A 13,637-nucleotide genomic window follows, 5' to 3' on the forward strand; every position below is an offset into this window, starting at 1 on the left:
GATTGTGTGAAGAATCTTGAAGGACACTGATGGTACTTGTGACCAGAATGTTTCATTTTACTAGTGTGGGGTTCTGGGTACCACGTTGTCCTTTTTGGGATGAGCTGTGAGGAGCTGTAGTCACTGTGCTGTCTAAGAGCAGCCTTGGTCCCAGACCTGCTGTAGAAATGACAGGTGTTTCATGTATCTGTTATGTAGGTGCCCTGCAAGTAGTTTATCTACAGATCATGCTTTGCATATCAGTTTGTGTGGTTGAAAGATTCTTTTTTCCCCAGTCCAATTCTTTATGATTAACAATTAGTCTAATTTCTCAATTATAGTAGCACTGTCTTTAATTCCAAACAAATCTATCAACTTGCTTATTGTGCTGGTTAGTAAATCTACCAGGATAACCTTTTGTTCCCCTTTTCTTTCCAGAAATTATACCTTCTGATCCGAGGTTCTTGTTTGAACTGTCACATGCTGACATGCACTCGAGCCGTGGTTCACTTACTGCTGAGTCAGCTGAAGGTGCTGGAGAAGGGGTTTCTTCATGCTGTCTATGACCTTGAAGTCATTCTGAACAGGGCAAGTACTGTGTATTGCTCCATCCCTCTTGGAGTTCTTAGTCCCATAACTATAAAGCTGTGCCCGTTTCTGTTACTCTGTTCCTTTTAGTTTTTAGAGCAATGTGCAGACGCAACAGGTTCAGAAATTGAAGAGGAGCTTAATCGCCACGTTCAGGAAATATTACAGAGCTCTCAAACAAGAGATCAGTGTTCAAATGTAAGTACAATCAGTGCTTCTTCTGAGCTCTCGGGGTTTGTGCTCTTAAAATAGTAATGTGCAGAAGAGAGCCTGTCTTTGACTGTGTAGGTGCTGGATCTTGTCCTGGAGTTCTGAACTGTGTTACGTTTAGATGGCTTTTTGAGTGAAATTAAACATTAAAAAAAAGATTTTATTTCCTGTTAGCATAACTGCTAGGTTTGTGGAAAACAGTATTTTTTTTTTTGTAGGGAAATACGTTGATGGTGTAAATACCACATAAAAGTCTGATACTGCTGTCAGTATATTACTTACACTTTTGATACTTCTCTGTATGATGCTCCAGCTATTTTGAGCTGCAGAACATATTTTGAGAACTCATGCATCCAGCAAACTTGCAGAATTGCTTACAGTGAAATTTTTAGAAAGACTTTAGAATTTAGAAAGAATCTAGAATTCTAATTTCCATTTAAATGTAGTTTAATGTACGTTGTTAGTAAAGACAAATATGAATGAAGAATATACTTAAACTTTTAAGATCTTTGAGCAGATTTGTTTATAAGCCAAGTTTAATTCCTAATCACTTGTTCCAAATCTAAGCTTAAGCACTTGGTAGATCACACATTCATGAGCAGTCAAAAGAAGTGATTTTTATTGTTCTTCTACCTTCTTAAGTCATCATTAGAGAAAAGCTTTGAATTATAGCTATGAAATAAATTTAAAAAGGAGGGTGGTGAGCACTGAGGGGTGTATATTTCCAGCAAATATGAGATGATGATGAACGTAAGGCATGAATTAAATCAGTACAAGGGTGTGTGTGCATTGATACTAATAACATCCCTGTTGATAGTAAATGTTAACAGTATAATTTTTAATGAATAATTTTATTACTTTCATTTAATTTTACTATTTTCATTATTTTATGTTGGGTTTTTTTTTTCTTTATCAGGTCAAAAATGTATGTGGCTGTCGAAATAATCTGATAGCACAGTTCTGGAAAGCACATATGGGTTCAAAGAAATGCCCAAACTGCAAGTAAGTTTAACTACATGAGGAAGTAAATAGCTAGTGTGAAGTTAAATATTGTACTTCTATTAACTTTTGTCTGCCTTTCCTGTTTGATTTTTTTTTTTTACCTTTAAGATCCAGGAGATCACTGGTGAGAAAGGAGCATAACAGCAAGCTGACAGTAACCTATCCTTCTACAGTGTACCATAAGTCAGGAGAGGGAGGCATTCTGGATGAACCAGCAGGTAAAATATTTGTCTCCTACTTAAACGTTTGCACTTTTGTTCCTGCATTAAAGGAGAACAGGTTCCTAGCAGTGACCATGCACTTGTGACTCATTTATAAAAAACGTAAATAAAGGAGTAAGCTCAGAGGTTGGGGAGTACCTTATTCCATTAAATTTCTCTTGACAAGTCTTCTATGCTTTGCACCTGCAAGTGTCTGTGTGTCAGGCAAAGAAGTACAAAAGCATAAGCTGTGTCAGCTTTAGGGTGGTTTTGGGGCACCTCATTTTTGGCAGGTAGATGATTTTCTGCTAGATTTTTGAAACAGAGAAACTAGATAAAAAATTACCTAGGAGGAAGATGACCAATCTTACTTCAGAAAGAAAATCAGACAATACTAACTCTTATGAAAGAATATCCTCTTAAAGAGGAAAAGACAGAAAAGAAAGTAGGTGACATTTTTTGGGTATAATTATTTAGTGTTGAATCAATTTAAACTTACTTTTTTCCTCTTGTATCCTTGATCGTTTACACAATGAGATAGAATTGAAGCAGATTTTTGTGTGTTATTCAGCCCTCAGAAAAGGTCTACATAGAGAGTTTATTTTGTTTGCTACTCTGTGGTTTAAATACTAGATTAAATCTCTGGAGTTGTGGCTGAAGAAGCACAATCTGAAGTGTCTTATCTTCTGAAATGGGATGGATCACACAGTTATGTGCATTCTCCATAGCCTGTGTCACAGTTTAATCTCAGAGGGAGTGCTTTTAACCTTGACATTGATGCATTTCTGTCTAAGGGATGGAAAGTTTTTCTAGGTGAATGGGGAATTGAAGTTTCAGTGTGGAAAAATCTGGTTTTCTGGACCGTAGCCAAAAGAAGAATAGGAAACCTTTATCTGAGGTCATGAGAGAATTGCCTTTCATCAAGTCGTGTACTCTGACTTCCCTGAGACACAAGGGGCTGGCCTGCAAGAGAAGCAGAAGTTGAGATCTAAAATCTCTGGCTGTGTTTTTGAAAAAATGACCTTTTTGCTTTTCAGTGTCAAAACCATGTGCTTTCTTTCCTTTCCAAAGTACAGCCAGCCAGACTCTCACAGTATGGAGGGGTTGCTGACTGGTGCTATTGTCTGCTGCAGCTATTTCATGGGAACCTTGATCTCACTGGTAGTACCTGAAGTCCACTTAGATGTTCCCCAGCTGCAGGCTGACTCCTGGTTTGTGTTTTGGGCAGTGGATGAGATCATCATGAGAAAGGGTGCAGCTCACCATTAGTCAAATAAAACATACACTTTAGATGTTCAGGATGAGTCTTGTTTCAGTTGCTTATATAGATATCCATTCATCTCAGACATGGCTCCTTTTTTTTTCCATTCTGAGAAGGCTCTTTCTTTGGTTAATTTCATGTTCCCAAAGCAAACATTTAAATGATAATTTTGATGTGAATGTCAGCCAGTATACTTTGTATATATTTCCATTCCTTCTCTTAACTAGAAGCACTTACCATTGTAAGCAAAAAAACCCTTTCAGGGTAACCTCTTGAGATTTTTTTTTTTAAATAAATATTTTATTTTTATTTCATTTTTTATTTTTCAGTTATTGATGAAAGCCAGTTAGGGAAGAGAGGATACCTGACACCAATGACTGCCAAAGAGTACATCCTGGCTCTGTGGAAGAATGAAGGTAATAATTGTTAATAGCAATGTTACTTTGTTTTCTGTACCATTTGGTGGACAATGTCTGCAAATGTTCCAGTATTAATTCCTTGTCAAATCTTTGCCTTTTGCCTTAAGGGCTCATGGCTGCAAGATAGGTTTTGTGATAGGAGGACTGGTAGCTGGTCAGTGCAGGGACCTGGATTTAAGGAATAGTTTGATCCACTGTTCTCATGTTGTGGCTCCCCACGAATCATGACTGTTGTTTACAGAGAGTGTGGTTTTTGTATGGTGCTGCAATTCCTCACAGATAAAGACCAGGAATGTGTTTATCAGTCTCTTGAGTTGCCTGTACTCTTCATCTGTCTGCAGTTGCCAGGAAAAAACAGCAGTTTCATGAATCACTGGCAATAAGTTGCTGGAAGCTTTCCTCCTGCCGTTTTCCTTCTGCTATAATCTGTATTTCTGTTTAGAGTTGTTTCTAAAATACCACGTATGTAACCAAAAAGAGAGTGGCAATTCTTTCTAAAACCTGAAAGTTTTTATTTTAAACAAGCTCAGTAGTGTTTAACTTAGCAGATTCTTTTGACTTGATTGACCAAGTGCACCTGGGAATTTGGATTCCCAAACAATGAGAATGAGTTTATATTTCTGTTGTGTCTTCTTAGGTTTCTTTTTGCGTTATCTCTTCCCTGGGATGGATCCCCATGAGAGTTCAGGATTCAGTCCAGACATGTTTTTTTTAGATCTACTTGTGGTTCCGCCTTCGAGGTAAAATTTTCCCCAAAAAGCTTTTGTAGAAATCACAGGGTTTAGCACATATGCTTTTTGCAGGAGTTAGCAAACAATTACAGTACAGACACTGATCTGCTGAAGTGTCAGTGGAGTGTTAAAAAAAAAAATTATATCAGTAACTGATAATAACTTTTATGAGTTTGTTAGAAGATTGAAATATTAATTATGGAAAAAAACCCAGTATTAGTATTTTAAATTATTTTAGAATATTATAACTGTAGTACTGGTAGAATTTCTTGTTAAGGATCACTCCTCTTTTATGACTGTCGCAGTAGAATGTGTGAATTTTTAAATGCTCACCGTTAGTTTACAGGGATTATTTTTCATGCATTGAAGACTTAGCTTAGAATGTTAGAGGTTTATTATGCTGCTGTTCAGTGGCTTTAATCTTCTAAAGTGATTTTGACCTGCCGTAGGTACCGTCCCGTAAATCGCCTTGGAGATCGACTGTTCACGAACGGCCAGACTGTGAACCTGCAGGCTGTGATGAAAGATGCCCAGACGATACGGAAACTCTTGCTTTTCATGGCAAAAGAACAATGTCAGCCAATAAAATTTGCAGAAGAAATTCAAACAGTAAGAGCTGCTGGCTATCTTATTCTTTGCTTTTTGGATGTGTGCGTCGCGTTCAGGCTGGCTCCTGTTTAAACTGTCCCAGTAGCAGTTTTTGCCTGAGCTGTTGGAGCATGTGCTGGTGGAGATGTTCTCCATAGCTGTTTTATTTTTTTCCCCTCCCCTCTTTCCTCTCGTCTACCTGGTGCAAAGGAAACAAACATTTTGCTCGTATTCTTTTAGTCGTGGGTTTTGGTGTTGGATTACTGTACGTGAGACATAACGGGCTCCTGTTTCTGGAGAAGGAAATATGTACAGCACAAACAGCTCACGATAAAAGTTTGCCAGTATCTCATCACATGAAAAATGAATGGAGGGGGGAAAAAAGCCCCTTTAGCTTCTGAACCTAGTAGAACCAATTGTGGTTGTGGTTATTTTTGACCATTGATGTCTAAATAGAACCAGATAACATTAGTTAGTAACAATGCTTGTCTGCTGCTGACCAGTTCACGTGGTTGTATAATGGCAAATCATAATGTAGGTCCGTTTGCCTTATTTGTTCATCCGTTGTATCACTGAGAGTTCTTTGATACTGGACTTCATTTCAGCTGAATTTGCTTTATATTTTAAGTGTAAAACATTTTGAAAACATTCTTAGTTACTCAGAATGTAGCCACTAGGTGGAGATCCATTCTTAAGTGTGTGACTGACAGGAGGTTAATGCGTTTCCATGTGACTGCTATACAGACATTTAGACTGAAAACAAAGTGATGTAGGTGATAAAAGCACTTGGATTTACATTATTTTTATCTAAGAACAGAATTTTCTAGTTACAGTGATTCATAGCACAGACTGACTAACCAGTAACATCTAATTTAGAAAGAGGACTGTCACCTAACAGCAGATGATCAATTAGCAATCATCTTTTAAAGTCCCACTGGTATATGTAGCTGTGGTTTTTAGAGATCTCCCATCCAAGTCAGTTTTTAAAGCTTGACAGCAGACCTGTCTGAGGCTCTTGGTTGCAATAACTTGAAAGTTAAGTTTACACTGTTAATTCTTTGTTGTGTTTTTTTTTTTTAAACTAGTTTCTTTAAGGAGGTGCAAAATAATGGTGAATGTTTTATTTGCTATGTATAACACTCTAATTAATACTGTAATTTCAGCCTAGTAAATAGAAGATATTTTTTGTTAAGTCCAAGTTTCTAATTTCTGTTTCTGCAGGAGATAGGAGGGGATAATGAACCTTTGGACCGTTCTGTGCTGACAGCGATTCCAGGACAGAGCATTGCAGATAAGCTGTACAACAGTTGGATACGTCTTCAGAGCCATGTCAACATTGTATTTGACAGTGACATGGACAAACTGATAAAAGAAAAATACCCTGGTATTCGTCAGGTGGGTAGCAGGCAGAACCTTAAAAACTCTGGGGTTTTGTGTGTCACAGACAGTTAAATTAAGAGAACCTGATGGAGTAAGAAAAAAGTGAATTACTTGTGGGCATTTTCATGATATTCATCACTGTAGTGTCTGGAGAATCTGTCTGATGTTGCATACTTTCACATTTTAATCGTTACCTCCTGTTTTCAAAGCTGTTGGAGAAGAAGGAGGGGCTGTTCCGGAAGCACATGATGGGCAAGCGCGTGGATTTTGCTGCTCGATCAGTCATTTGCCCCGATATGTACATTGGTACCAATGAGATTGGCATTCCCATGGTGAGAATGGATAAAAAGAGTGTTTCCTTCTGGTGCAGCTGGGGACTGAATTCCTGTATGTTGCTACTGCGTGTTAATAAGGAGCAGTTACACTGAACACCACATCTGAGAAAGAGTATTTAAAAAAAAAAAAAAAAGGAAAAAGCTTCATGGGATTAAGAATTTGCTTCGTGGGGTTAAGAATTGGTGCAAATTTTATAAGTAGATTCTGTTTCTCCTGTGGTCTTTGTGCAGTGTATTTTGCACAGCTGTGGCCTTTAAGAAAGGCCATAATGACAACACTAGCTTCATCCATCCTTAATGATTTTTAACCACACAGAGCCTGAATTTGATCTTTTCATTTTATCATCTCTTCTGGCTGCCTATTGGAAATTGTAAAAGCAACATCCTTTCTACTCTAACGGTAGAGGTTTTTAAAACAGAAATGTATTTATCTGACAGTAGAGTAGACTGAGGAGGAGATGCCTCCAGGAGCTTAAAGTAATTCATGTTTGCATTGTGTGAGTTAACATTTGACACTGTTTCATCAGTGGCTTTTTCGGTTTCAAGCTGAAGTTGAACAACATGTTATTTCTCATCTCTTTTCCCTGCTGTCCAGGTATTTGCTACCAAACTGACTTACCCTCAGCCAGTCACTCCCTGGAATGTCAAAGAGCTGAGGCAGGCTGTCATAAATGGCCCAAAGGTTCACCCTGGGGCCTCCATGGTCATTAACGAGGACGGATCTCGCACGGTGCTGAGCGCGACCAGCCTGACCCAGAGGGAGGCCATCGCCAAGCAGCTCCTCACTCCTTCTTCTGGAGCCCCCCAGTCAGGACTGAAGATTGTGAGTATGACAGAGGGATTGTCAGAGCCCTCCTGCACCCGTGGTGCTATTTTTTTTACATAATAATACTTACTGTCCTGCTCACCAAGACTGCCAGGGCAAGGTTGTCTTGTCTTGTTGAGACAACTTGTTCTCATGGTTGAGAAAAAGTTGTGGGGTGGGAAGAAAAACATGATATTTTTTCAAATTCTAAACCCCATTTTTCCGTTTTGAATTTTACTCTTTCTTTAAATATGGACCTTGCTAAGATCCAGAGTAGTCTTTTGCAGCTAACTGTTCTTGAGAAGTTTAACAGCATGGAAGATAAAATATTGCTTTCATTTCATGCTTTTACATCCTCCTTCCTCCCTGTCCTTCTCAGCAAATTCTCAGCAACTGGAAGTGCACCCTCAGTCAGTTTTTGCAGGGGGATCTGGACAGGCTGGAGAGATGGGCTGAGACCAGTGGAATGAGGTTCAACAAGGCCAAGTGCTGGGTCCTGCACTTGGGTCACAACAACCCCGTGCAGAGCTCCAGGCTGGAGGCAGAAAGCTACCCAGAGGGAAAGGACCTGGGGGTGCTGGTTGACAGGGGCTGAACATGAGCCAGGAGTGTGCCCAGTTGGCCAAGAATGCCAGTGGCATCCTGACCTGTATTAGAAATAGTGTTGACAGTGGGACCAGGGCAATGATCTCCCCTGTGTGGGGCACTGGTGAAGCCACACTTTGAATCCTGTGTTCAGTTTTGGGCCCCTTACTACAGGAAAGACACTGAGGTGCTGGAGCGTGTCCAGAGAAGGGCAGTGGAGCTGTGGAAGGGTCTGGAGCACAAGTCTGATGAGGAGCAGCTGACGGAGCTGGGGGTGTTTAGCCTGGAGAAAAGGAGGCTCAGGGCAGAGCCTGAACTACCTGAGGAGGTTGTAACGAGGTGTGGGTTGGTCTCTTTTCCCAAGTAACAAGTGACAGGACAAGAGTTGTGCCAGGGGAGATTTGGATTGGATTTAAGAACAACTTCTTCATCAAAAGGGTGGTGAAGCACTGGAATAGGCTGCCCGGGGCAGTGGTGGAATCATCATCCCTGGAGATTTGTACAAGACATGTAGATGTGACATTTAGGGACATGGTTTAGTGGTGGCCTTGACAGGGCTGGGTTAAGAGTTGGACTAGATGATCTTAGAGGTTTTCTCCAACCTAATTGATGCTATGTCAGTTGTTTCTTCTCTTTGCTACAGCTTAATCAACCTTTGAAACTTCTTAACTCTTATCTCCCTCCATTTCAAGAATTAGGAACTTACTATTTAGCTGCTAGGGCAGAGGTTTTGGTGTTGAATAATCTTTTCACATTGTCTGTTATGTATTACCCTGTCTGTAAGAGAGGTATAGTGGATTTGATATTTAAGACTTGAGTATTGCTGTGATGTCAGTCCTCTCAGAACCTGTCACAGAGGTAAACATGACAATATTTAGATTGTACAAACAACTTGTCATACTCCTGTCAATAGTCACTTTAGTGGATATATGAGTGTTACTGACAGAAAAATTACAATGAGACTGTTTTGATAGACCCTGTTCTAAATAAGAATATATTGTGTTGTACTCAAACTTGAAATTATAACTCAGAAATCCTCTGCTCCACCTACTCAGTGGTATTATTACCTTATTCTAGGATGTCCAGGGCTGGGTGTATTGTGGCAGGTATCAATTTACCCAGTGGGCTTTGGATAAATAGCTTATTGATTCAATCACTGTGGTTTGTAGGAGTTAATGTGTGATTTGGTGGAGAGCAGAGGGTGTTCAGGGGCAAGCAGTCTCGATTCTCTCTGAGTTTTGTGCAGAACTGCACAGTTTTGTGCATACTAGAAATAAAATGGTTTGGGTGTGTGTATCTCTAAAGGTGCAGTCCTTTTTGAGCCATGCATGGAAATGCCATGTAGGGAGCAACCAAATTTCCCTTGCAGGTGTGTCGACATATTAAAAATGGAGATGTCCTGTTACTGAACCGCCAGCCCACCCTTCACAGGCCTTCCATCCAAGCTCACCGGGCCCGAATCCTGCCTGGAGAAAAAGTGCTGAGGCTTCACTATGCCAACTGCAAGGCTTACAATGCTGATTTTGATGGAGATGAGATGAATGCCCATTTTCCACAGAGCGAGCTGGGTAGGGCAGAAGCCTACACCTTAGCCTGTACTGATGAACAGTATCTGGTGCCAAAGGCAAGTGAAACTATCAGATAAATGTACTCCTACCCGAAAGCACTTTGGTTTGTTTGTTTTTTCTAATGATAAATGAGAGAATATTGAAACAAATCTATTTATTTACTTCTGAGATTTATTCCTGGTTTCTGTTCTTTCTCCACCTGTGGTTTGTTCATCTGAAGAAAGCCCAGCATGTCCAGTCTTGTTCCTTTGAATGTCAGTGTCCAGAAGAGCTTTAGTGGAGTTGTGCTGTAATGATGAGTTCTTTACAAATTACTTTAGTGCTTTTATCCAGGGGGAATAATTTTGGGAGCTGGAGGCTTATTAACACCCCCAACCCTTTTTCTTGTTATCTCTTTAGGATGGGAAGCCACTTCCTGGCTTGATCCAGGATCACATGGTTTCTGGAGTCAGCATGACAATCCGGGGCTGCTTTTTCACCAGAGAGCAATATATGGAGCTTGTTTACCGAGGACTGACAGACAAGAAAGGAAGAATTAAAACCTTTCCTCCTGCCATTATGAAACCACAGCGATTATGGACAGGAAAGCAGGTGGTTTATAATTTACTGGGTTGAAGAATGCCGATGGTTCCATAGTAAGCAGAATGCTGATGCTAAAACCAGGGCTGCTCTAAAAAACCAGATCCCATCATCTGATCCACACCACATAGATCCTGGTGTACGTTCTTGAGCTGGGAGAGTCATCTTTCATTTAAAATGGCAGAATTAGAATAGGTGTTGCAGATAAAAGTGTAGTGGTGCAGGTGACAGGCATGGGAGCAAGGAAGGAATTTATTGGTCATAGTAAACTAGGTTATGCCTGAACTTAAAGGCTGTAGGTAAATATTATTTTTTGAGATCATCATTAGATTGATATAATATCTGGGAAACCCAAGTGAGTGCTCCATTTTGTGCTATTTAAGAGAGCTTAACATTCAGCCCAAGTATCATGTTTTATAGCAGAGTAGAGGAAGTTCTCTGCCAGTTTTTCACGTAAAACCCAACAGACAGCTCTTTTTTGTTGTTGTTAATTTTAATCTATCTAGTTATTGGAAAAGTCTTTGCTTCCATATGTTTCTAAATAATTATGTGTCTCAGCTCATTGATCTTTCAAAGGCTAGAGTAGCATGAGGATATTTCTGTCTTGTCAGATTTTCAGACTTTTAAAACTTTGCTGTCAGTGGAGAAAATACATACAGGATGTTGCTTGTCTCCTCCATGCCAAATTCTTTATGTTGAGAAGGGAATATAGGAAATAAATAGTTCCTGCCACTCTTGCTGCTTCTTTATAGGTTGTTTCTACGTTGCTAATAAACGTCATCCCAGACAACCACATTCCACTGAATTTGACTGGGAAAGCCAAGATTGGTGGGAGAGCCTGGGTGAAGGGACCTGCAAGCAGATGTCTAAATCTTGATTCAATGTGTGAATCTCAGGTATGCAGCAAGTCTGGGACAGCAGAGAAGGGGGCAGCTCTGGAGGTTGGGATGGGCTGTGTTGTACTAAAATTGTGTATACAGTAGAGGAATGGGAAGGGCGGTGGACGGATGACAAAGTTAAAAGCAGATATTTAGCAAAAGTTACTACCAGAAGCGGGTGATTGAAAGATAGGCCTGGTGGTCAGGAAAAACTCTCATCTGGTCCTGACTGATGCAGATTCCATCTGTTTTTGTTAGGCCATGTGTCTTCATTTTCGGACTTTATAGATGGAAAAATACAGATGGTGTTAGAAGTTTTATTTCTGCTATAAATTCTGGAAGTACAGATAATCTGACCATATTTAACTGTTATGTGAACTTTTTAAACTTAAACCTATTTTCACATGGATTACACAGAAAAACCTGTAGAGGTCATAGTAAGATCAAAATTTCCATTTTCCTGAATGGCTGTGTTTTATTTTTCAGGTTATTATTAGAAACGGGGAGTTACTGTGTGGAGTCTTGGACAAAGCTCACTTTGGCAGCTCTGCCTATGGCCTGGTCCATTGTTGCTATGAAATCTATGGGGGTGAAACCAGTGGGAAGGTGCTGACGTGCCTGGGACGCCTCTTCACTGCTTACCTGCAGTTGTACAGGGGGTTTACAATGGGTGAGTAACTGCAGCACCTCCTGAGATATAAAACAGACATTGTTGGGCATAATACATGCTAATTCTGTAAAGAAAATTTAGCAAGACTGCCCTAGAGTGGTATAGCTGCTTGCCAACCTTTTTTTGAACTTTTTCTTTCCTCTTCCTGCTTGGTGCATAAGCATAAAGTACAATGTTGAGTATGTCCAACAAGTTCTCTCTTCTGTCCATCCTAGTCAAAGTGTACACAGTCTAAATGCCTCGTTTTGAAATTTTGTTTAGATAAAAACCTCCTATGAATCTCTGTTATCTTTTTTGAAAAAGAATTGTTGCACAGAAAGCAGAACAACTGATGAAGCAAGATGAAAGGACTTTGAGGGGTTGTTAATCAGGTCTTGCACCACTCTACTGTAAAACTTTTGGTAAATGTCTGACTTTCATTACAGCTTTGCAAACTCATGTAAGAGTTGTGGAGGCACAGTCAACTATTAGACAGCAATAGTGAGGAACCAAGAGACTGCTGTGAGCCAAGGAAAAGGGAAGGATATCTTTTGGAGTGAGGAAGGTGATTTGTTGACTGTAAGATACAGAACACGTGTCAGGAGAGCCAGGGTGCAAAAACTAGTTAGGAAAAGGTAACAAGCCTGGGATGATCACTAGGTAGTTAAAACAATAGAAAATGAGAAGTGGGACTGGAGCAGGAGTGACCATTTTAGTGACTCCTTACAAATAGCTTAGAGCAGTTAGGATTCCAGTCTTTAATTTGTCCTGTTGTTCTCCTTGTCCTGTCATCACAAGGGTCTGCATTTTTAATTTACCTTTTTTTAAAAAAGCTAAGAAATGCCAGATTGAGCAACGTTCAGCTAACAGGAATTTTGGTGTGGATGGAGAAGGAAAACCAGATTGATGTGGCCCATAAAACATTTGTTTGCGCAAGTGCACCAATTAAAAATTTTTAGAGACTGATGAATTAAGACTTCTGAAGTTGATTTTGCACCCTTAATGCTTAGTTGATGTTGCATGTTTTTTTTTGATGGCCTACACCTCCATCAAAAAGCCACTCAATTTTTTTTCTTGTCAAGCTGCAGAATTATAACTTTAATTGTGACTTTCTTTTCCAGCTCTTTGCTCTCAAAATCCCTTACAGCAAATGTGGTTCCTTCCTCAATTCTCTTTCAGTTTAGATCATTGTGTTCTGGGTCTCTTCTTTAACAGGGATTGAAGATATTTTGGTTAAACCCGATGCAGACCACAAAAGAAAAAAAATCATTGAAAAGTCAAAGCAGAGTGGTATTGAAGTAAGTCTGTTTTGCAGGTTTGTTTTTTTTCCCATAATTAAAAATTTTTGAAACCATGCCCTGTTTAATCATGACTGCTTGACACCTATAAACCCCCATATTTTACTTTCAGGCTGTTAGAGCTGCTCTTAATTTGCCAGAAACAGCATCATGTGAAGAGGTCCAAGGGAAATGGCAGGATGCCCATCTCTGCAAAGACCAGAGGGATTTTAACATGGTTGATATGAAATTCAAGGAGGAAGTAAACAATTACAACAACGAAGTTAACAAGGTTGGCATCGAGGCATCTGTGCATACTAATCTTGTTTGGAGAATTTCTTATTAAGTTGGTGAGGGGTTCCTGACTCTTCTGAAGGCTGAAGCTTTCCATCTGTCCCAGCACAAGGCTTCACACACTGCCTCTCCACCTCAGCCTTGTCCTCCCTGAGTGAGATGGCCTAATGTTCAAGATGCTTTTAAAATTATAAATAGAAATATTTGTGATTGTTTTTTCACTTCGTTAAAACCTTCAACGGGAATTGCTTTGGTTCATTATTTTATTATTAATGTTTGGTTTTGTTCCCTTCCCTCCACCACAACTCT

At 39.8% G+C, this 13,637-nt stretch overlaps 1 protein-coding gene across 1 annotated transcript in view; it reads left to right on the forward strand.

The window, feature by feature from the left end:
• Positions 1 to 13,637, forward strand: part of POLR1A (RNA polymerase I subunit A) — a 32,353-nt gene that overhangs the window by 2,270 nt on the left and 16,446 nt on the right. Inside the window, exons 3-18 of the mRNA XM_027722838.2 lie at positions 418 to 567; positions 658 to 765; positions 1,694 to 1,779; positions 1,888 to 1,997; positions 3,570 to 3,656; positions 4,297 to 4,399; positions 4,840 to 4,999; positions 6,200 to 6,373; positions 6,568 to 6,690; positions 7,289 to 7,516; positions 9,453 to 9,707; positions 10,051 to 10,242; positions 10,983 to 11,126; positions 11,595 to 11,778; positions 12,973 to 13,055; positions 13,168 to 13,326. Of these exons, the coding sequence (XP_027578639.2) occupies positions 418 to 567; positions 658 to 765; positions 1,694 to 1,779; positions 1,888 to 1,997; positions 3,570 to 3,656; positions 4,297 to 4,399; positions 4,840 to 4,999; positions 6,200 to 6,373; positions 6,568 to 6,690; positions 7,289 to 7,516; positions 9,453 to 9,707; positions 10,051 to 10,242; positions 10,983 to 11,126; positions 11,595 to 11,778; positions 12,973 to 13,055; positions 13,168 to 13,326 (2,346 nt within the window). The remainder of the gene's footprint in view (positions 1 to 417; positions 568 to 657; positions 766 to 1,693; positions 1,780 to 1,887; positions 1,998 to 3,569; positions 3,657 to 4,296; positions 4,400 to 4,839; positions 5,000 to 6,199; positions 6,374 to 6,567; positions 6,691 to 7,288; positions 7,517 to 9,452; positions 9,708 to 10,050; positions 10,243 to 10,982; positions 11,127 to 11,594; positions 11,779 to 12,972; positions 13,056 to 13,167; positions 13,327 to 13,637) is intronic.

Source organism: Pipra filicauda, unplaced genomic scaffold (genome assembly GCF_003945595.2).
Source record: "Pipra filicauda isolate LSUMZ 115617 unplaced genomic scaffold, ASM394559v2 scaffold315_size853536_pilon, whole genome shotgun sequence".
Lineage (NCBI taxonomy): Eukaryota > Metazoa > Chordata > Aves > Passeriformes > Pipridae > Pipra > Pipra filicauda.